We start from the raw sequence: 23,539 nt of genomic DNA on the forward strand, positions 1-23,539 counted from the left end.
TTACAATTAGCTCTATTAGGTCAGATAGCTTTGCCATATTTGAAAATACCTGATTAAGAAGTTGTAATTAATGCATGCATTTCATTTTCATAATTTCTAATTGATCATTTAATTATATAATCAAATTAAGTTGTATACTAAATATGCTATTTTAAAACTGGAGGTGTACATTTAGTCTGTGCATACACTAGGGGAAAGACAGATGATAGAGACAGAGGTAGAAATATATACAAGGTTTTTTGGGCCAAAATTTTGTACCATCGTTAGCCTCTGTGGAAGCGCTAGTGTACACAGGTTTCATGGTTGCCACCGGATGTGTTTTAAGTCCTGGGCCATATGTGGCCCAGATCCTGTAAATACTTACACACAGCTTATTATGCACGTGATCAGTCCCATCAGCCGCAACTGCATTACACATGCATGTAAAGTTCAGCACATGCCTAAGTGTTACAGGATCTGAGTCTAATCCAGGTCAGAATATGTAAACAACAGTAGTAGCTGATATCCGGACTACACTGGTAGCCATGATAAGAATTTTTAGGAAAAATAAAGGCCTAATACACTTTCACACTGAACACAAATTCATTTTATTGCAATATTTTCAGCTTGTTTTCCTTTCATAAATTTCCTCGCCAATTTTGCTCATTTTCTGTATATATCTATCTACCGGTATATGTGTTTCAATAAACATCTTCATAGCTCATTCGCTCAATGATCTAAACTCACAATACCGAATTTGTGACAACTAACTATTCCTCTTGCAAAAAAAAAAACAAAACAAAACCAAAACAAAACAAAACCCTACAACAAATACAGGACTATGATGACTTCAGATTCAAACAGAAGGAGAAACTGGTTTGTGAGAGAAAGCTTTTATTCAAAAACAATCAATAATAAAGAATAGAATTCAAAAGAGACTGCTTTTAGCAGTTTCTTTTCTCAGGTTTGAGTGTGTTAAGATCTTGTTTAAAACGTAGATAAAGTTGACTGCCCATATTAAACTGACCACCCATATTAACCAAGTGTAGCAAGGGCAAAGGATTTGAGACGGCTAGATTGTAATACAGATTTACTGTAACATTTGCACATTTTCCCTACCTTTCCTACGTCAAGAGTTGCTAGGTGGCACACAGACAAAAAACAACTGACAGGAATTTGAACCACATTGTTATTTGAAAAAGAAAAAACTCTGAAATGACTATTTAACTCTGAGAACATCACAGTAATTGATTACAAGTATTTGTAATAAAGGGGAATTTTAACATCCTTACAGTACACCTCACCATACCTACACACTAACATTGGTAATGGTGCATGTCAGCAGGATTGTTAGGGTAATCAAAATACATAATAAAATAGCTCATATTAAAAATCTCATCCACTGGTTGGGGGGAACCCATTAAACAATGACATAAATGTAAGGTGTCACTTAACACATGCACCAAAATATGATGAAATTACCTTTTTTAACCAAGTGGGCATCCATTACCACTTTAGCTAGGTTCCTTGTTATTTCTTATATCCAAAAGTAACTGTCACATTAAGAAGCTGAATACTTCCCACCTGTGGTTAACAGTACTGTTTCTTTAATCAGCACAGCAATGTATGCAAACAGCATGCATTTTAGCCATTTTGCCCAACAAGCTTCCAGACAGCAACCTAACTTAGATTCTCAAATGCCAATCATTTAATCATTCCAGTCCCAATTCTCTCACATATCCACAGCACCTTTTGAGAGCTCAAGAATGTTCTCTACTCCCAACCTACAGGCTGGCTCCGGCAGCCACTGTGACAGTCCCAGACCCCTCCCATTACTCTTGGTCTTCCCATGATTCACTGTATTCTTGAAAGCTGCACATGCTGTCTTGCACTCCTCCTCCTCCACTTCAGGCTTATACCAAACTCTGATGGCTATGATGTAACTGTTCCAAGCCCCAGAACAGTGAAAGTCTGTCTAGCCTAGCAAACCTGTAAGCTACAGTATGGCTTTCAGATCCTCTTCTGTGGAATCAATCACTTACAGCTACACAGTGCTCTTCAGAAAATGGTTAAGTCACTTTGAATCCTTACTAGTAGTAGTCACAGAATGAATGATCTTTCTGAAGCCCGTTTGCACTATTTATAAGGATTTGTAGTTCTGCACAGGAGGAACCCTGCACCAGTGAAGAACCAGTTGTAAGAATGGGGCCTAAGATCACAAGCAACAAATAAAGAGTGTAGGAAAGGAATAGTCAACTTTTTCCTTTTTAAAAAATATTGACTATACCCGCTGCACCTTTCTATCTTTAACTGGCTAGTTTCTTGCAGGCATAATGGAGAAGAAATCCAAAGGTCCCAGCCTAGGGGACTACCTAGGAAGGAAAGCCTCACAGTTCTCTCATCCAAAGCCCTGGGTTTCAGAAGGGGCAAGAGGAGTCTACATGCTTAGACTTCAAGAACAAATGGCAAAAAGAGAGCAGATCTATTGGACATTTTATGTAAATGTTGAGAAACAATTTGAATTCAGACCTTCTGGGCTTCTTCTGACACATTCATGTCAAATTATGTGAGTTTTCTATTTATTTTGTCACAAATTAAAAATAATGAAGAGAGTCATTCTGGGGTCAGGCTAAATAGCTTACAAAATGACTAACTATAAAAGGCCTCCAATAATAAGATGTTTAAAGAAAATGTCAGACTGAAAAAATGACAACTTAGTGACTGACATCCTTGAGTGAGGCACTGCAGATCAAGAAACAGGAACTGAGGGTTAGTTTTCGATTACATATACTTATAATCTTAGGGGTAGTCACCGTTGTGTGTGGGCACAAAGGCTTGTGATCATCTAAATTACTCTAATAACTCTTTTACTGGGTTCCTATTCAAGTGCACTCGAGGTTCACAGTGAAACAGAAAAGGTTATATAATTGAGGGCACTTTAAGACTGCAACTGAGCTGTGTACAGTGTTATAAGCCCACTTAAAATATATATAGTACAGAAGAAATTTTTTTTTTTATTACATTATGCTGACAATCAAGGAGGTTTAAATTCAGGATCTTACAAGTGCCCATTTCAAACTGCTATTTTTGAGAAGTATTTGTCAAAGTTATGAGTGTTCATAAGTAAATCAACAAGCACAATCTACAGTGCTGTTGAATATTAGGGAACATTAACAGAGTTGTACACTCAAGCCCTCCCACCTCCTTTCACATGATATACCCTTCATTTGTGCAGTATTTTTAAAAATAAGAAATAAATAGAAAGAATTAAAATAGGAGTAAGACAAGACACTAAGCGGACTACAGTGTTCAGTGTTTGCCTTGCGATAGGTGTATTATAAAGTGATTTCTATTGCACAATTCATCTGATATTTTGAATGAATTCAGAAATTTACAGAATTGACTATAGAAACTCATTCAGGGCTGAAGTTAGATATCTAATCTCAGACACACATATGCATATGTATATACATGCAGACAATATTTTGTTGTCTATGGTACACTGTTTGCTGTCTTTATTACTAGCTTCAGTTGTATTCTTATGGTGCTGTAGCTCTGAAATGCATTTATTCTCTATACTGAAGTTTAGTATAAACCAGGCCTATTAGGGACTGTCAACAAAAATAAAATGACCATGTTAGTGAGGTTTCAAAACCACAGATATATATTAACTACAGGCCTAATTTTCACAAACATTTTACGAATTACTAATATAATAGTATAGATTTCTAATTAAAATGTATGTTGTCCGAAGGCATACATTTTGACCATGTAGTAAGTATAATACACAAAAAGGCAATGTGCATCAAAAACGGTATCTTAGTCACTATACTTGTTTAGTATGTGGTGAAAAGGTGCGTTATGTATATACATCTCATTTAAATTTTAGCGGTCCCCAGACGCAATACTTAACCTTAACAAGCCTTAGATCTCTGTAATACAACATGTCAAATGGCATTTTTCCCCCTAGAGCATTGGAAACAAAAAACTCTATCCAAACAACAACAAAGATTTGATTCCTTTTACTGTCATGGGATATCATTGTTGGATCTAAAAATTAACCCACCTCTTTGCACTTAGGCTTTTATGGAATTCCAAGATGTGTATCTTATATACAGTATATGTGCTGCAAAATTCTGGCACAATGGGCTAGGTTAAGGAAGGAGGAGTCTCAGCCTTAAAGCTATGTTCTCTTGCTTGTATGGATTAAGTCAGATCCTTAATGTTGTTGTATCTTGGCATATATACTGATTTGCAGCTCAACTACATATACCAGAATTCCCCCCCCCCCAATTACATTAGATACTAGTTCCGGCTCCAAGCATGTTAAGACAGGATATTAAGAGATTTAATAAAAATCATTTATATAGACAATGAATGGAAAGGAATATTGAGGATAATAACTGTGCTTATAGAAAACAAGAACCATGAGAGAGAGGGAGAGAATTTGATCTAAAATATCTTTAAAAAATAATAACAATAAATAATAATAATAATAATAAAAGCTTGTAAGAGCATTTAAAAGAAAACATTTCCATTAATTATGTACTACTGACCTCATCCCAGACTCTAAATAATTCAAAAACTTCAGACTTTTTCTGGTCGTTGTGCAGTGAATAATATTGCATACTGAATTCACATAAACAAGCATCTCCCTTTTCCTTTTCTTTCCCCATGTTTCAAATACAGGAAAAGCACACACTGAAAAAACAATGACTGCAGAGCATTACCCCAAAAATGGCATTTTTAGCAACAGTACTCACTCTGTTAAAGCGTTTGGCTTGAAACAGATGCCCATTCACTCGGTAGAGCTTCCTCCATCTTCTTGCTCCACGTCGGTAGATTGATTCTAAGAAGGAAATTAAAAAGGTGTAAAGCAGCAGCATAGTAACATAGCAATACCAGATACACCATGTCAAGCAAGTTGTGACTTAAAACATTCTTGCTTTTCTAAACACTAACACAAAGCTAAAATCCCTGCTGACAGAATCAGGATTTTTTAAATTTTTTTTTAAAGAAGCCTTAAATGACAGCTTCTGGAGGATGTGCTTTCGCCACTGCCTCTCCCTTTTCTCTATCCCTCTCTCTTTTTCTCACATGATTATAATCTTGTTACAGTTCCTTGGCTGCTTGCTGTTTCAAGCTCAGGTGAGATGGATAGATATAGTTAAAGAAACAGTGTACCTCTATAAACCTCATGCTATTTATTTGTCACCTTAATGGGTAAACATGTAAAGAATGTGTGTTAGCTGATAATGGAATATGTTATACAGTATTAAAACATTACAAAATCTTGTGTCCTGTTTTTCAATCTGATTTCCTCTCTCCTGCTTCACAGAATCCTCATGCAAAAGGGCTAACATTTTCCACTAGGAGTCTAATATGCTGGTTGTAAGGGCAATCTCCTAACCAAATCAGCCTGATAGTTGGTAATGACTAGGGTTCTGCAATTGATATTTTCCAATTTGGTGACGAAACAAAAAATAAATAAATCCAGAAACAGTTTAGGTTCATTTCAAACCAAAATTAACCCTCACCGAAACAAAAAAAATTAAAAAAAAATTTGTTTGGGTTAATTTGAAACAAAAAGTCAATTTGAAAGAAATGGTGAAATGGTTTATTTAGAAAAATCTGAAACAAACCATTTTGACTTTTTCAAGAAAAATCTATTTTTATTTGGCTGAAACTATTTGCTGAATTCCTCCTGAATTCATGGACAGTTTTGGTCACTGCCAAACTGTATTCTATTAAGTGAAACAATTTTGCTTAGCCCTAGCAGTGAACAGCACCAGATTCTGATTCCCTAACCTGCTATCCAGCCATCCTCAGAAGATTTCTGTGTGGCTAGATCCCTAACCCAAGTATCTTGAAACTCTGTAAACTTGAGTTACTTACCAACTGATCTACTAAGTTGTTCTTTGACACATTATCCAGGGATATTTTTTTTAAAGTAATGAATAAAGGTAGTTTAGCAAATTTTTAAAAATAAAAGTGATAAGACCGTGAAACTCAAGCAAATTATTTTAATTAACAAAGGAAAACAGAGATAATATTTTATTGCTGGTAAAAATGAGGTCAGAACAAAAATCCAGATGACATTTAAATAAATGGATTTATAAAATGTATTTGTTTGTTTTCTTATGATACAGTACTGAACTCTGAAGTGGGAAGACAGTCAATATTTAATCCTTGGTAAATTAATTCAAAATGATCTTCAGGTCATCATCTTTACACTTTTTGGCTTTCAATAAGTCAGAAATAAATCCTAAATTTAAACACATTTCTGAAGCCTATATTATTATAAGCTTGACTCACTTGTAACAATGGCAAATATACAACTGTGAGTATTGTTAGACTAAAAATAGATAATGAAATAAAATGATCTTCCAACAAAAGAAAAATGTATTTAAGTCTGCATTAGCTAAAACTACTTCTGATCTTTTTTCCTGTGTGTGTAATGAGTGCACATTGGTACTGCATCCAATTTTTAGATTTCTTACTGTTTGTCCTACAAAACCAAGGCAAGTCATTTCTAGAAAGGGGACAAAGGACTATTTTGAAGGATTCTGGCCACACTGGAAATTTCAGCCCCAAATCTGAAAACACGTGCACACATGTAGAAATTTACTCATGCAAGTAGTCCCACTGTAAATTTAAGGATCAAGACCTTAAAAAACCACAGTACCTTTCATTTTTTAAATTTTTTTTTTAAATAAAGTGTTAATTGTTCGAAAGAAAAAAAACTCTCAGAGAAGCTACAAGTCTCTGTATACAAGAGAGGCATCAAATACAGAGTTGCTAGTCCAGATAGAGCCTACATGATGGGATTATGTACCCACATGGCTATTCATGATATACAAAAATCTAAGCTTTCATTAAAAAGTAGTTTCTATTTTCATTGTTGCAAAGGAAATATTCCATATATGAATTTAATGTAATCAGTGCAAGGCTGTCTGCCTGAAATTATGGCTCTGAGAGGTATGAACTTCACTGCCTACTATTAATTCCAATGGTAACTCTAAAGGCCTAATTGCACTTTAAAAGACAATCTCTAACTATTTCACTGTTTATTTAACATTCAAATGGGGGAAAGGATTGGACATGAAGTCCACTAGTGGAAACAGGAGTTGGTGCAGAGAAGGGGTGGGAAAACACAGATACCCGAGCAAGAGATAGAGATAGAGGAGATGGAGAAGGAAAAAAGAAACAAAGGCAAAAATAGCACTGGTCCTCAAGATGAGCATGTTTTCCGGTTGTGCTATGCTGAATGAAACAAAACAAAAAATAAATGATAACTGGAAATTTAAAGGTTATATTCTATTCTTGATCTTTGGGCAAACTTCCCTGTGACAGTGGGAGATCAATTGTGGATTGCTGGGTGGGATGGTCTGCATCCTAAAGAGTTTCCATCTTTTAGCTAACAACAGAAAGTGCTCTTGGAAACTGCCCTATCCCAGAAGCAGCTGTGAATTTGGGTAATAAATAGCAATATTTACTTTCACCAGTTCCTCAGCTTGATTCCTCTATCGCACCATAATAACCATAGTTTTATCTTGGTTCAGTCTGAGCCAGCTCATTCTAATCCAAGCATTGGTCCCAGCAAGACACTGGACAAGACAGTCAATTGCACTGGCTAGGTGTAACAAAGACAAAAAATGGAGCACCATGTGCATATAGAAGACTCCACAACCCAAGCAACCTTATGATCTCTGACATCGGCCTCACATACAAATTCAACAACACAGAATATTGCAGTAACCTCACGTGAGACTGTCCTCGGGGTAGCAGGTCCATTTCACTGTGAGACCTCTCAGTAAGAAAAAAGACAGTGACTCCAAAAATGACTCCATCCCTAACACAGAGAGCAGCCATGTCAGCAATACTTTGTGGTCAATGGTATCAAAGGCAGCTGGCAGAGCTAATAAAATCAGTATGGACATAGGATTCTTGGTCATCACCAGAAGCTGGAGATAGTTAAGCAACGAAAACAGGGCAGCCTCCATACCACATGTAGGACAAAAATTGGATTGACCAGGGGCAACAAAATCTGAAGAATTTAGCATTGCCAGAGTGGCTTCACCTATTTATTTCCAATCTTTGCCAAAAGGGGGAGATTACACTCTAAAAATAATTAGCTAAACTATCAATGTCAAAAACGTTTCTTTGAGCAAGTGCCTAAGTAATTCTTCCTTATGCATGGATTGCACCATGGGATGCACTGACCATCAGCTAGAATGTTTTTTTTATAATCAGTCACCGAGAATGGGGTCTGTATGGAGTCAGAAAATGGGGAATAGTATAACACAGAACTGACTGACACTGCAGATTCTGTCTAGCAAAAACAATGTCTGTAACGTGTTAGAGAATACTTAGTAAATATTAACTCAAAATGAAAATGGCTGGCTCACATTTTTAGTATTCTTTTATCCACTTTTTTCAATGGTCCCATTTCAGAACTACCTATCATAGCTTTCAAGGACTGCAGAGTGGGAAGATAAGGACTGGAATGGGTGCTCACCTCATTTCCTTGAAAGGAGGGACAGCTTGCCCTCCTGACACCATGTAGCTGAAGACAGAGATGGGAAGCCAAAGTCTCTGATAATACAATGGGGTGGTAGAAATTTGTACAAGAGCAGCACTCCCAGACCATCTTACAAATAGGTGGTAAAGAGTGTTCTGTAATTTTTATCTCTAGAGAAACAATTGTAATGCAAAGATCCAATTATCTAAATCCTCCTTTTGGTTTACAATTTAAAAAAAGGGAGAGGCAGTGTAGCATCCTAGCACAGTCACATTACATTTTCTTTATTGTTTGGCTACTGCTCCAGATGGATCAAAAATGTAACAAAACCATGAAATGAAGAGATAGGAGTAAGCTAAGTAGTATGAAGAGTAGGGAGGAAATTGCTGACTTTGAAAACAAATAATGTAATTAGCCCTCAGCTACACTAGCCCTAACAGTTTTTTTTCTCTTAATCCATGAATGAGTTCAATGGTTGGCAAATCCTTTAATATACTTTTTTTCATTTTATCATATTTCACAAAAAATCTTATGTTTAAAGAAACCAGTACCTATGTTGCTAGTCAACCCAATATGAAGTTCACCTGATGAAATACACTCCCTACCTTCCTCTGTCTCCTTCCCAAGACAAACTAATTTTCACTTGAAAAAGAAACTTACTGCTGTTGGTATGTCTGGACACTTTTTGTGTACCAATACCACTGCATGCCTCAGTACCAACTGGATAGAGACACTTGTGTTTGGGACTCAAGATAGAGTTACCAACTTGTCTTGGCACATAAAGTTGCCAATAAGCAGCCACAAGGTCTGAACGCCTCCATCAATGAGAATTAGGAAATCTACTTGCTGCATTCTATGATAATGATGTGAGAATAAGGAATGCCAGTAAGTGACTGGTCTTTATTTTCTGGCTCCATTCAGGGTCACAAAAACTTATATTCCCATCATAGGGGAGAGGTTAGCAATTACTGACTCTGATGGCTGTTGGATGTAATAAAAAAACCTCCATAGTATATAACAAAATAACCCTCACAAAACTAATACAGCTAATTAATCTTTCACTCACACACACGATGTCTAGCAGGGAAGTCAGTAGACCTGAATCCCTTAGAGGGACGAGAGGATTATTCTGCCTCTTAAAGGATATCTGTCAATAACTACTATTCTTGAACTTCAAAGGTCTCTCCTCAAAACAATTTCTTCCTGGTTCCTCCCATTCAGCTGCTAAAATAGATCAGCCTCCCTCTCCCCCAAAGATCTCATTAACAAGGAGTGTGAGATCTGAGTCAATCTCAAAATGTCATTTAGCCCTATCTGACACTTGTTCCTGTTCATTGTCAGGCTCTTTAGCACACTATAATACAGTATGCATTCTCATTTTGCGGTTCCATTTTTGCCCCAAATCAACAATTACTTTCCCCACATTCAGATCCTCAAAGATTCAGGACATCATGTTGGATGCTTGACTCAGATGGAATCCTGAATGAAAATCAAACATACCTACCAGGTGTAGGCTTTTGAATTTTCCGTCCCATGTAAGACTTGCCAAAAATCATTGGTTTGCATCCAAAACTGAAAATTATTTTGCATTTTAAAATCTATACATGATCTCCTCAACTGTTGTTCTCGTAGAGTAGCATTTAATAGCCTTATCCAAATCTTTTGGATGTACACAAATCCTTTACTTGTTTGTTTTTATTACAGTGGCCATCCTGTATACTCAGTCAGTTGGTGTCTGAATTTCCTCTAACTTCTAAATATACCATCAGGTCAAATTCAACTTTAATCTCATTGACAGTGGGACTTTACTTGGTGCATGTGTTTTGGCAACACACTGGAATGCATCAATGAAATGTATTATAGCCTAATGAACCCGAGACCATAAAAAGCCTGATCAAGTTCTTTAAGAAGGTCTTTCGTATTCTGTTTAGTAGGCAAGTTGATCATCGATGTTTGCAAACGGTTTGTCAACCCAAGGCTACATAGGACTTTCTGTTGTACTATTTCAAAACGAGTGATATCTCAGTCAAACATGCCACTGTGGCTTTCCTACAGGGCTCATTTTGTGCCCACTACATGAAACAAAAGCTTTTTTAATGTTGGACAGTTAATCATTTTGTTTATGCTTCCTGTGATCACACAGCATTCAGCTCCATTATCAATTTTGATTGCTTTTTGTTCATTTATTTCCAATAGCACAAACCAATCTGTTTGTTAAACCTCGCTTCACAAATTTATTAAGGAGATCCAACAAAGAACTCTGCTTCTGCAACATAAGAGCTTTGCCCTCTGGCTGCCGGTTCGCCAAAGTCTTTCCTATTTTCTTTTTTTTAAATAAAATATATAGAAAAAAATTCACTCTGCTTAGCGCAACACATGTTTGCAAAATGGTTGCTTTTCTAAACACATGACACCAGAATCCTTGTATTGGGTACCTTTGTGTCATGTTGTAATTAATTCCACATTTATGATAAACAAATTAAATATGGTCTCTGCTATTTGTTTATCTATGCATTCTGTTCTTTATACCCTGGTATGATTTTTAATTAGATGCACTTCAGTTCTTTCACTGCTTCCTCACACTTATATTTTGGAAACAATTTTGCACTAGTCCTGCAAATATCCACTGTTCTTTCCACAGTCAAGAACATGGTTGTTTTAACCTGAATATCAGTTACACCACAAATAATTATGTCAGTGTGTGGGTTAACTTTTCAAATTCATATGCTTTATTACATAGGTCTATAATCTAATAGTAGTTCTCCATGGCAGCTGATATCTTTTACATAAAGTGTACTTTTCCCCAAGTGACATTATCGATGGGATAAAAAAAATGTTTGAAGTTTTAATTATTTTAATCTAGCAGTTCTTGTTCCTCTTTATGCTCCTCCTGGATGATATTACACATCTCCAGTGCTGTTGGGCCTTCTGCATGTACCAGTATGGAGGATTTTACCCTCTCCAATTCCTCTTTGGAAAGAAAAAATCCTGTCTGAGCAATGTACAGACAGGGCAGTCACTAGATATATGCTCGGGCATAGACTCTTGCAACAGTAAACTTATTTATATAGTACCCAAAAGCATGTAAGACAACAGGTCCCTGCCAGAAAGAACTTACAATCTCAGACAAAATCTGGATAAAGGATGCGGGGAGGAGGGAATCAAACATAATGGCAAAATAACCAAGGTGATGTGTGGTATGTGACATTTTGAGTCTCTATTTTATGGCACCATGTTTTCTAGGCACCAACAGCAAAAAAAATAAAATACTAACCATGAGCTTTTAGGTAAAATGCCAAGGTAATACCACCTAAACCACTTCCAGCAATCAATTGTTTATTTTTGAGCACTGCATGTAGACTGACCTATGTAGTCAGGACACCTATCCAATTCCCTAAAAGAAAAAAGTAAGTAAATAATGTACATTAAACAAATCAAGTCATTCTGAATGTTGAAAAACATGTGAAGTCTTCTCAAAACATGGAAAGCAAGGAAAAATGCTTGGGCCTATGAATATACTAATCTATTAAAAGAGCAGGAAATTTAAGTGGAATGTGACTAATGACATTTTCTGAAAAAGCTGAACTGAACTGAATATAACCACCCTACTGATTATCCAGATAATCTTTGGTGGAGAACTTGCATCCTTTTTGTACCACCCTAATAGAAACCAACCCTTAAAGCCATTAATGTGATTACAGAGTCTGCAAATACAATAGTTTAATCTGTAGCTCTTAAAAAGACTATGTCCTTGGGCACTTATTTGGGGTGGGGGGGGGTGTATCTGATGCTGCTTGTGTTTTTGAAAGATGTACAGTTTGATTGCTGGCAATTAAATGTTTTAGACAAGTATTCTCATTCTCAGTTTCAGGTGGAAACTACAGTATCTGTGAATGTATTAATTCTGATAGCATTCATCTTTATTTTCAAAAAGAAATAATCTACTGAATAAACATGTAATAAATAAAAGCTACACATTTAAACTCTCAGAGTTCCCACTCAGTTCAGAAATCGGTATCAGCTCCAATGATTCATAACCTCAACAAAAATGATGAAAACAAACCAGTGGGCAAGTTGAATTTTAAACAACACTGCAATATATTTTAACCAGCTGACTGTAGTGTTCATCTGTGTGTTTTTGAGCCATAGCTTAGCATCAGTACAAAATTGTTGTATGTTGTACATATCTTGAATAGCTGATATTAATGAATGAAAAGAACATGTCCTGGGTGTCAGATTTTATTACTGCAAGTAATATTCTTTTCATTCTAAATGTTTACACTTCTATACAATTTTTCAGTCTAGAAAAGATAATGACTTGCAGCAGTACTTGTAATAAATATCAAACAGAAAACCAGAGAAAGGGTTAGCAGCTACAGCAAACATATTTAGGATCAAGTTGGGCTCAATAGTGGAGATAATAGATGCCTTTGAACTTGATAGGGGTCATTAAGTATTTGAAACTTGTGGCCAGATGCTCAGCTACAGTAACTTGTTATGGTTCCATTGATTTTAATTGATTTAGACAAATTGTCTTGTCTTTAAGGGAAAGGGGCTGTTGACAGAAAAAAATCAGGTACGTTTCCTTTTGTTTTTCTTAATAACCAAGTCCATATGATGGTGACGATTCTGAGTGAGAGCCCAGGCATATAGCTTTAACAAGAAATTTAGCATATTTGGGTGTGGGGGACAGACACGCAGAAAGTAAACCAGAGTCTAAACAGCTGTTTTCTGGGTTTCTGAAAATGATGCTGCCTCTGTGAATTATATTAATAAATTCAGATAAGCTGCACTTTGTTTCTGTCATAATATCCTTTAGATTCTCCATGTCTGTCTATAAATTAGACTAAGAACATAGTATCCAATGTCTATGCCAGACATAGATCTTTGAAGTTTTATTATTTTATCTAGCAGTTCTCGTTCCTCTTTATGCTCCTCCTGGAACATATTACACAACTCCAGTGTTGTTGGGCCTTCCGCGTGTATCAGTATGGAGAATTTTACCCTCTCCAATTCCTCTATGGAAAGAAGAAATCCTGTCTGAGCAAAGTACAGAGAGGGCCTCCTGTCTCTCTTCAAACAAAGAAATAATGCAATTCTGTAGCCCAGTGTCTTTTGACCATTCAAAAATTGACACATACTATATTTAACATTGAGGGCCTTGAAATAAGAAGTGAGCTTTCATATGAATGTCTATTAGGATACTCTCAAGGAATTTTAACTAACAGTTTCTATGGTAACCTGGAGTCCTAAAAGAATACAGTGTCTGAGAAAACGCATTTAAAAACTATGTTTAAATAAATGAAGTTGTGACACAAACTGTCAATATCTGCAATACTCAAGTTAACACTGACCCTCCATCTTTAATACAAACTACAGGCAACTAACAAAAGTGGGTTGCATTAAGAAGGGAACGAAGCCCCAAGTCCCTTTCTGGCATTCTATGTTTTTGCATTTAATAGTTTTTTATTCTGTATCTGTACAGCAACTGGCACAATAGACTCCCCATACTCACCGAGGTCTCTATGTGCTACTGTAAATACAAATAGTAAAAAATCTCAGTGCTGTTCATTTTTCTAACATGCAGGAAATATGAACAGGTTTTCTTCATACTGTGAAGCTAAAAACCCTGAACGACACGGTATGTTCAGATTTTACTATATCTGTGTTGGCAAAAAACAAACCCTACATGTTGCTAGAATCTATAGTAATCAGAATCTAAAAGAATAAGTTTATTAACTTTTTAGTGCTTAGTTTAGAAAGTCTACAATGAATAAAAAAATGTTTTGTCAAAACTAAATTTAAAACCTCTGGCATTAACCTTTGAAAACAAAAGAAATACACAAGCAATTTTGTTCTAAATGATATTATCATCACAGTTGAGTTCTCTGAAGGTATAAACTGAAAGACTGCAGCATGAATGAGGATTACTGAATAACTCCTGTGTGAGCTACTGATTTCTTTAAACACCAATAGTATGCACATGAAACATGAAAGAAATCTGAGGAGTCATGTTTGATGGAGACTTATTTTGACTAATAACATACCAAAGATCAATTATATTTTTCTAGAGATTTAGGAAAGAAAATTAAAATTACTGTTTGAATTAAGAGCAAGAGGTATAAGAAACCTTGTTACAATCATTTTTTACAAGATTTTTTTATCTGGTTATAGCACTAATTAATATTCCAGTTCTTCACCCTGGTGCAGCATGACAGGTCACACGTGATCCAAAACCACTCGTGTGATGGAATATAAGAAACAATGACACGTGAGCATTAGCAAATGCTACAACTGTGCTAACCTGGAGAAAACAGTGACAGAAAACATCAGAATACAAAAAAAGATTTCAACAGGGACTAGATAGGATGTGCCTTACCTACAACCTATGCTTCTATGCAATGACACAATATCTTCTACAAATATCAAAATGAAATAGTTTACCTACCAACTTGGACAAAAATTTTCAAGAAAATTAGCTTCTAATTTCTAGGAGAGTTAGGATTAGAGTAAACTGCCAGTATAATGGGATGTTCCATGGGGATAATGGTAAGGAACACTCCTCCAAGTTTGTAGAATGCCAGCTGAGCAGCTTATCTACTACTAGAGTACTATCAGGGCTGCAGCAGCCTCGACTGCAGATGCGCTGCCTTATATAATGAGGGATGCAAATGCAGGGGTGTTAAGCCTTCAGATCCTCATATTTGAACTCATGCCCTCCATGTAAAGATGGATTAAGCCCCACACAGAATACAGCTCTACAGACCACAAGAATATAGAAACCCTTGTTCCCAGCATCCTGCTCTTTACAGCAAGACTGCACTGTTGCCAATGCCTAAGTAGTTTTACATACTGGCAGAGGATTGCTTTGGCCAGGACTTGTCACCCAAGTAATTTAAAATGATTGTTCTGTAAGAACAAATCCAAAAAGAGCACTGCTTCTGAGAGCCTGAGCTAATAAAAAAAGTGGAACACTAATCTAAGCATCTGTAACTGTAAGGCTTCTGATAGCCAGTTCAAAAGTCCTATGAGAGGTCACCTTCTGTTTTATTAGGTATAAGAAAATGTAGAGATTACAGTGAAGAAACTATTAGCTGGTCCTGTGGGAAGCCATAGTAGTGAACAAATGAGCGATTTGCTGTAACAGGTTTAGGCAGTTTGCCAATCTTTCTCACTTTAAAAATGGTGATGAAAACCCTTACATTTACAAACAATGGTGTAAAAAGTCTAAAAGTTATTAGACAAGAGGAACTCATGTCCTACTATTCTAATCTCTTTCAGAAACTGCTGATGCCCACTACTCTCTAGGGATTCTGTGTTTACAATATGTATGTATTTACTGTAACCCTTAGAAGGATGCATATACTTTTCTTTTATATGGCATATTCTTAAATATGCTTCCCATGGCATTAATCTCTTTTCCATTTACCTCAGATTTCATAGTACAATGGTATACGCCTGGGGGAACTCTGCACCAAAAAATTAAAAACTCTGCACATAATATTTTAAAATTCTGCAAAATTCTGCATATTTTATTTGTCAAAAAAACATAATAATCACACTAGTTTCAATTATTTTGATAATATATTTCAAAAAACCTGTCAGCAAGTATGTCTAACAATACAGACAACAAAAAAGATTCAGAAAATATTTTCTGAAAAATAGATTCCTTCGTAGGCATAGTAATACACAACTTTGAGTAATTAAGGCTACAATTTAGTCAAGGGTATTTTTAGTAAAAGTCATGGGCAGGTCAGAGGCAACAAACAAAAATTAATGGCCCGTGACCTGTCCATGACTTTTACTAAAAATACCCGTGACAAAATCTTGGGGGGCTGCTGCTGTCAGGGGGTGTCCCAGGGGAGTGCTGCTGGGGGGAGGATGCCCCGAGGGAGAGGGGGTGCTGCTGGGGGGGGGAGGAGAGAAGCAACACTAGCTGCCAGGGGCAGCCGAGCAGCGGCTGCTCCGGCCGTCCCCAGGGCCAGCCGCACTGGCCGCTGCTTAGGCAGTCCCTGGGCAGCTGGCCCGGGGCCATCCCAGGGACTGGCTGCAGAGCCGCTCCAGCAGCAGCTGGTGTGGCTATCCCCGGGGCCACCTGAGCAGCTGACGCCAGAGCCAGCTGCTTGAGCGGCCCTGGGTAGGCAACAATGGGCGCTGCAGGAATCCTGGAGGTCGAGGAAAGTCGCAGAATCCGTTACTTCCGCGACCTCTGTGACAAACACGGAGCCCTAGTAATAATTCATTTAAACTACAATATAGAAATGTATTTCCCGCACCCCTCAGAAGCAGTGCAAAGGCTTCGGGGAGTCTGGGTTAATGGAGGAGCTGAGGGAGAGGGAAGTAACTGCTGGGAAGGAACCAGCTGCATGTGCCAAACAATGGAAACTTCCTTAAAATTGTGTAGCTGATGGCTGAGATTGATGCTGTACTCCAGGAGCATCTAAGAAGAGTCACCACCCAAGAAATGTACACACACCACTACCTTGGGAAAAACAATTCAAAATGAGATCATACAGTTACTGGCAACAAAAGTCAAACGGAAGATTGTGGCAGATCTGAAGTCAGCAAGATATTACTCTGTTATTCTGGACTGCACACCTGACATCAGCCATACGGAACAAATGACTTTAATGGTGTGTTTTGTAACAACAACAACAGAACCTAGTGAAAATGTCCCTGCAATGGTGACTGTCAGAGTATTTTCTAGAATTTATTGACATTGATGATACTACAGGAGCTGGTATGACAAATGTGCTTCTTACAAAGCTGGAAGATATGGGAATTGCAATAGCTGACATGAGAGGTCAGGGCTACAATAATGGTGCCGACATGAGAGGAAAGAACAGAGGAGTGCAGACATGGATCCGAGAGTTAAACCCTCGAGCTTTTTTTTGTCCCATGCAGTTCTCATTCATTGAACTCGGTGGTCAGTGATGCAGCATCAGCTTCTAGTGAGGCTGCTGAATTTTTTAATGTAATTCAAAGCATCTATGTATTTTTCTCTGCATCAACTCATTGATGGCAAATTTTGAAGCAACATCTGGGAACATCCTCCCCGACACGGAAACCACTGAGTGCCACATGATGGGAAAGTCGAGTGGAGGCGATAAAGCCTATCAAACACCAAATTGGGAAGATAGATGATCCCATAGTTGCCATTATGGAAGATAATGCTATGACAGGAACTGTTCGTGGGAGAACAGTAGCAGAGGGAAATGGAATCACCAGAAATGTACATAACTTCAAATTTCTGTGAGGCTTAGTGTTGTGGCATGACATACTGTTTGAAATAAATGTTGTACGCAAGAGACTCCAAGGTGTTGACCTTGATATATCTGGAGCAATGGAACAACTGAACAAAGCAGTCATACCTACAGTCTTACCAGTCAGATGAGGGATTTCAAAACATTCTGAAGAGTGCACAGAAGTTGGCAGAGGAACTTCACACTGAAGCTATTTTCCCACCCATTCAAGAATACAAGAGTCACTGAAGACGACGACATTTTGATTACGAGGCACGAGATAATCCCATAAGAGACCCCAAACAACAATTCAAAGTTGAATTCTTTAACCAGGTGCTATAGTGTTCAATACAGTCAGTTGAAGAACGTTTCATGCAGCTCAAGGAACACAGCAGTATTTTTGGGATGTTGTATGATATTCCAAAACTCCTCACTATACCTGAAGACGACCTACACCAGCAATGCAGGGCACTAGAGACAGTGTTGACATGATGACATGTGCGATATTGATGCGAGTGATTTAGGCGATGAACTGAAAGCCCTTTCAAGATACAGTTCAGCAGGATCAACTCCAAAGGCTGTTCTGGAATATATGTGCACAAATAAGATGACCACCCTCTTTCCAAACGCTTTTGTTGCTCTGCGCATACTTCTAACACTTCCTGTAACAGTTGCCAGTGGAGAACGCAGCTTCTCCTAGCTGAAGTTAATAAAAACACATCTTCACTCCACAATGACACAGGAGAGGCTGGTCGGCCTTGCAACCATCTCAATAGAGCATGAGCTGGCCCAGACTGTGGACCTTCAGGAAGCAGTTCAAATCTTTGCAACCAAGAAGGCACGGAAAGCAGCACTTTGATTATTCAAACAGATAAAAATGCCAGTGTTTACTATTCAGACAAGAAAAGTTACATTTGCTGTTCAGGCATTTGAAAGTTAAGTGTTACTTAACATTTTTGAACAAGGCATTTTAAGTTGTTAGTTCTCCTTTATTGGGGTAGGTAGCAGAACAGTACCATGAGAGGAGTAGAACAGGAAGAAGGCAGAATTGAGACCTTTCAAAGTTTTGGCCCAAGTGAGGGGGCATGGGGGCGTCATTTGAGCTCCCCGCCTCAGGTGCCAAAATGTTGTGGGCCGGCCCTGATTCTGCGTGAGAGCAATAGCCCAGAATTCCCCCAGGAGTAAATGGTAATTGTTTTTCTTGACCTAGCCTTTGTATTTTAATACACCTTTTGGTATTTATAGCCTTTTGTTTTGACAAAAATCAATTAATAGATTTTAAAAATAGTATTAAAGGGGGAAGACTGTTTACAAAAATGGCAAAAAATACTGTACAATACAAATGAAGGAGGCATTAAAAAAAAAACCCCCAAAACCCCCTTGATTTTAACAAGGAAAAAACACACTTACTGAAATACATCTTGGTATGATGCATTGCCCAGGAAGAACATCAGTTGAAAACAGAGCCCCAGAGAAAAGTAGCAATTAAATATTGTCCTGTTAGCATAATCAATGTATGCTCAGCATTTTTAAAAGGAAACAGTAGGACTTTGCTCTTTCAAAGTAATATTGACACAGATAAGTATGGTTCAATATCAAATTCTTCAGAACTAGGAAAATAAATTAGTTTTCTGGGTGAAGAGTACTGTATTGCAAGTACTTGGATGTCAATGTCAAATGATGCAATAGTGTAAGCCACTAGATCAGTGAAGAGAATGTAAAGATAAATGACTGTCGTAAACCATCCCTTTTCACTCAGTTCCTTGATGAGAAATAGTTTGACTCAGCAGCAAAAAATAAAAAACAAAATGTGGCTGTAGTTAGAATTAATGAGCCCAAAACAATGTTCAATGAATTTATTCAAGCCTATTCTGTAAAAAATGAATGTAACTATACTTACACTAATTATGAAATACTTTCACAATACATATATCCTTAAATACTGCTTTTCTGATCTAATTGGAATATATACCATAATCAAGTATCAGTGAAAGACTGCTCTACCACTTGTAGGATGGCTCACCACCAAGAGAAAGAATTAACCACAAGGATTTTTTCCATGTCAGCTAATTGACTCATTAGACAGTACCATATGGAGGCAACTTACTACATCTGTGTTCTGAGCACGAGCTTATCACAGACAGGAGGAATATTAAATGGTTGATAAATTAATAAGCAGCTTGTGTTGCCATGCCTCCTATGTTGAAGAAATTCATAAACAAAGGAGCAACCACTTCCCTGATTGAAAATATTAAACCATGTCAGACCTTCATATCATATTATACTAAAGTAGTGTGGTCTAGTGAACAGAGGACAGGACTGGAAAGCCCAGATTTTCAATGGCTCTGCCATTGACTCATTGCGTGGCCTTAGGCAAGTCAACCTCTGATTCTATTTCCCTATCTGAAAAATGGGGCTACTACCATGTTCCTCACAGAGGTGTAAGGATGTATGCAAGATGCCAAAAGCGGAGACTGAATGACACAGGATGGATCATTCGATAATTTCTCTGCTTTGTTCATTCCCTTTGAAGCATTTAGCACAGGCCACTATCAAAAGATTGGATTCTGGACTAGATGAACCATTGGTCTGACCCAGCATGGCCATTCTTATATTATGTTCTTATGCAAAGCCCTGTCCTGTATGTGCTAAGTACTCTTATTTGGTTCTAATGACACTTAAAATATAGCTCTTATTACAAAAGAAATATGAAACTATGCACTCGGAGTCACCCCATCTGGATTACTAAAGGTTTGCAATCTATGTTAAATGAGGCATGGATTAAATTGCACTTTTGCAACTAGTTGGGACTTTTAGGCTTCCAAAACAGGATGATAATTCCTTAGAATTTACTCGGATTATTAAATACAGAAAATCAGATCCAAGTAAGAAACATACAGAACTCAACCATGTTAACAGATAGCACATTCTCCATGTTAACTAATGACACTACACTGCGTAGTAAAGCCTCAGGAGGCTTTTCCACAAATTTCAAAAATCAAAAGTCTGACCCAACCTCTCTGTGATTTTCAAAGAGGCAAGCTCATGATTTCTTAGAGTAGGCAACACTGAAAACATCCCAAGCAGAGGCAAAGTGACAAGAGGGGAAGGAGGAGGTTCAAGACAGCTGAACATTTTAAATGCCAAAAAAAAACCTTTGGCATTAAGACAAAATAAGGGTGGAGAACATCTTTTCATCGTACTAGAAAGGAAAATTAATTAACAGAGGTTACAATTCACTGACCTTCATACAGGAGGTTAATCATGGTCATTAGAGGATATCTTGAAGGCTAGCTAGTTTTAAAAAACATGGCAGACAGCAAGTTTTAAGGAACAGGGAACAAGCAGTCTAGTCTCTCGCAGCAGCCTTTTAGATTTCATGGAAGGAAAATAATATGGAAAAATACTTGACTGAAGGCAAAAATTAAGTTGCACTGGAACTCTGGCAGTCAACTGAGAGTTTCCATTAGTTCGTAGTTGGATAACCTTCACAAACAAAGACCCTCTTGCCAAGCTGCTACCTGAAGTGAAGTAGGATCCAGGCAACAGATTCTTACTTCCATTTGGGGGGAAAAGATTAAACAATGCAAAGGAATATCTTGGGGTCTACTTTCTGATGGGCAGCATGAGAGATTAGCTGAAGATGACCACATAGATGAAAGAATGCCCATTTACTGAACATCACAATTGCTAGCCCTCTTGCTGCAGGCCCAGCTTCACTGACAAATGTTTTGTCGACAATTTTCATTGCTATCTTCCAATCCACCTGCATGATGGTTATTTATTATTTAAATTACAGTAGTTTCCAGAAACGCCAATCAGGATCAGGGCCATGCTGTGCTCACTGCTATACAGACACATTTAAAAAGGCACTGCCTACTCTAAGAGCAATCCTAGAGCATACACCCAAGACCTAATGACGGAGAACAAATCTTCCGCCTAATATGGCCATGGAGCCCTTGTGTCTTATAATCCTTACTCAAAATTTGGACTCCAGAGATAATGTATGTCTATTCTCTGATACTCTATCTGTGCTGCCCACTCTATGAGCAATTTTCCCAAGCAAGTCTGAGATAACATTAAATGCTTCAGAAAAATCAGTGTCCCTTTGTGTATCAAGTGAAATGAAGCATCAATATATAGACAGACAGAATGCCTGTAAAGCACGAGAGCTGGAAGTCATGCACTAATGGCAAGATGCAGTCAAATGTATATTGCTGACCGAAATGGCCTCCTCGGGGATTATAAATGTGGGATTTCACGTCCTCATCCATTTCACAGTCCACTCGTCCTAAGGAAAAATCCTTGGAGTATAATTCTAAGCATTTCTGCCTGTGTTCATGAACAAATGTGCTTTCCAGGGGTGCCATAACATAAGAACGGTCATACTGGGTCAGACCAAAGGTCCATCTGGCCCAGTATCCTGTCTTCTGACAGTGGCCAATGCCAGGTGCCCCAGAGGGAATGAACAGGTAATCATAAAGTGATCCATCCCCTGTCGCCCTTTCCCAGACTAGCAAACAGAGGCTAGGGACACTATCCCTGCCCATCCTGGCTAATAGCCAATGATGGACCTATACTGTACTCCATGAATTTATCTAGATCTTTTTTGAACCCTGTTATAGTCTTGGCCTTCACAACATCCTCTGGCAAGGCGTTCCATAGGTTGACTGTGCATTGTGTGAAGAAATACTTCCTTTTGTTTGTTTTAAACCTGCTGCCTATTAATTTCATTTGGTGACCCCTAGTTCTTGTGTCATGAGAAGGAGTAAATAACACTTCCTTATATACTTTCTCCACACCAGTCATGATTTTATAGACCTCTATCATAACCCCCCTTAGTCGTCTCTTTTCCAAACCGAAAAGTCCCAGTCATATTAATCTCTCCTCACATGACAGCCATTCCATACCCCTAATCATTTTTTATTAGAGAAGCAGTATTAAATAGCATAGTGTCACATGAGGAGGAAGAGAGGGGTTATCACAAAAAGATTTTCCAAAATTTCTTTTATATTTTTCCCTCACATCTATTTACATAATAGCTGCAATACTCTCAGAATCCTTGAAACATCATTGTCTTCAAACTAAGTACTTTAATGCTCTTATTAGAGCAGCAAACACACTATGCCAGCAGTCTAACACTTATACTTTAAACAGCGCTGGAACAAGACAGTTTGAATGCACAAGGGAGAAGGAAAATGTTGATAATTAAACAGATTTTAGTTATCTTTCAAAAAGCTTTTCTGTAGATATCAACCATTTATCAACAATACCTCATCAGCGTTCTATTTATTGGTGGGGACGGTTAAAAATCCAAAATGAAAACTCTCCACCAAATTTTTAGACCTCCACCCTGCCACCATTGGAGGGGGTTATGGTGGGGGAATGGAGTCAGCAGGGGAAAGAATCATTGCCACAAAATGATGACACTAAAGCCTTGACATCCACGACTTCAGATGAACGAATCCATTTTGAAAGGAACTGAGTAAGAGGCAGAAATCACAAACTAGACGAATTAGTTTTGAGGCAACTACTACAAAGGCCTTTATTAGGGAACCAACAGATGGACTGTAGAAACTGTGATGTGTGGCTTTTGGAAATCAAACAAGCTTTACAGTTTGTAAAAAGAAATCAAGGAATTAACCCATACCCACTAACTCAATTATTCATAAAATTAAGAGGTTTATTAAAATTGCATGGAACACTACAAGTTACTTTCCTCCAGAACACCACTAAACCACAAGTACCATATCCAGACGTAGGCACCAAATGGTATAAAAAAAATCAGGGGCCAAAT

At 37.7% G+C, this 23,539-nt stretch overlaps 1 protein-coding gene across 2 annotated transcripts in view; it reads right to left on the reverse strand.

Annotated features, from left to right (window-relative positions):
* Positions 1–23,539, reverse strand: part of PRKCZ (protein kinase C zeta) — a 151,899-nt gene that overhangs the window by 58,352 nt on the left and 70,008 nt on the right. For both annotated transcript variants that reach the window (XM_026660028.2, XM_026660029.2), the window contains exon 6: positions 4,743–4,828. In XM_026660028.2, the coding sequence (XP_026515813.1) occupies positions 4,743–4,828 (86 nt within the window). The remainder of the gene's footprint in view (positions 1–4,742; positions 4,829–23,539) is intronic.

This window comes from Terrapene carolina, unplaced genomic scaffold (assembly GCF_002925995.2).
Source record: "Terrapene carolina triunguis isolate 2854851 unplaced genomic scaffold, T_m_triunguis-2.0 Scaffold714, whole genome shotgun sequence".
NCBI classification, from domain to species: domain Eukaryota; kingdom Metazoa; phylum Chordata; order Testudines; family Emydidae; genus Terrapene; species Terrapene triunguis.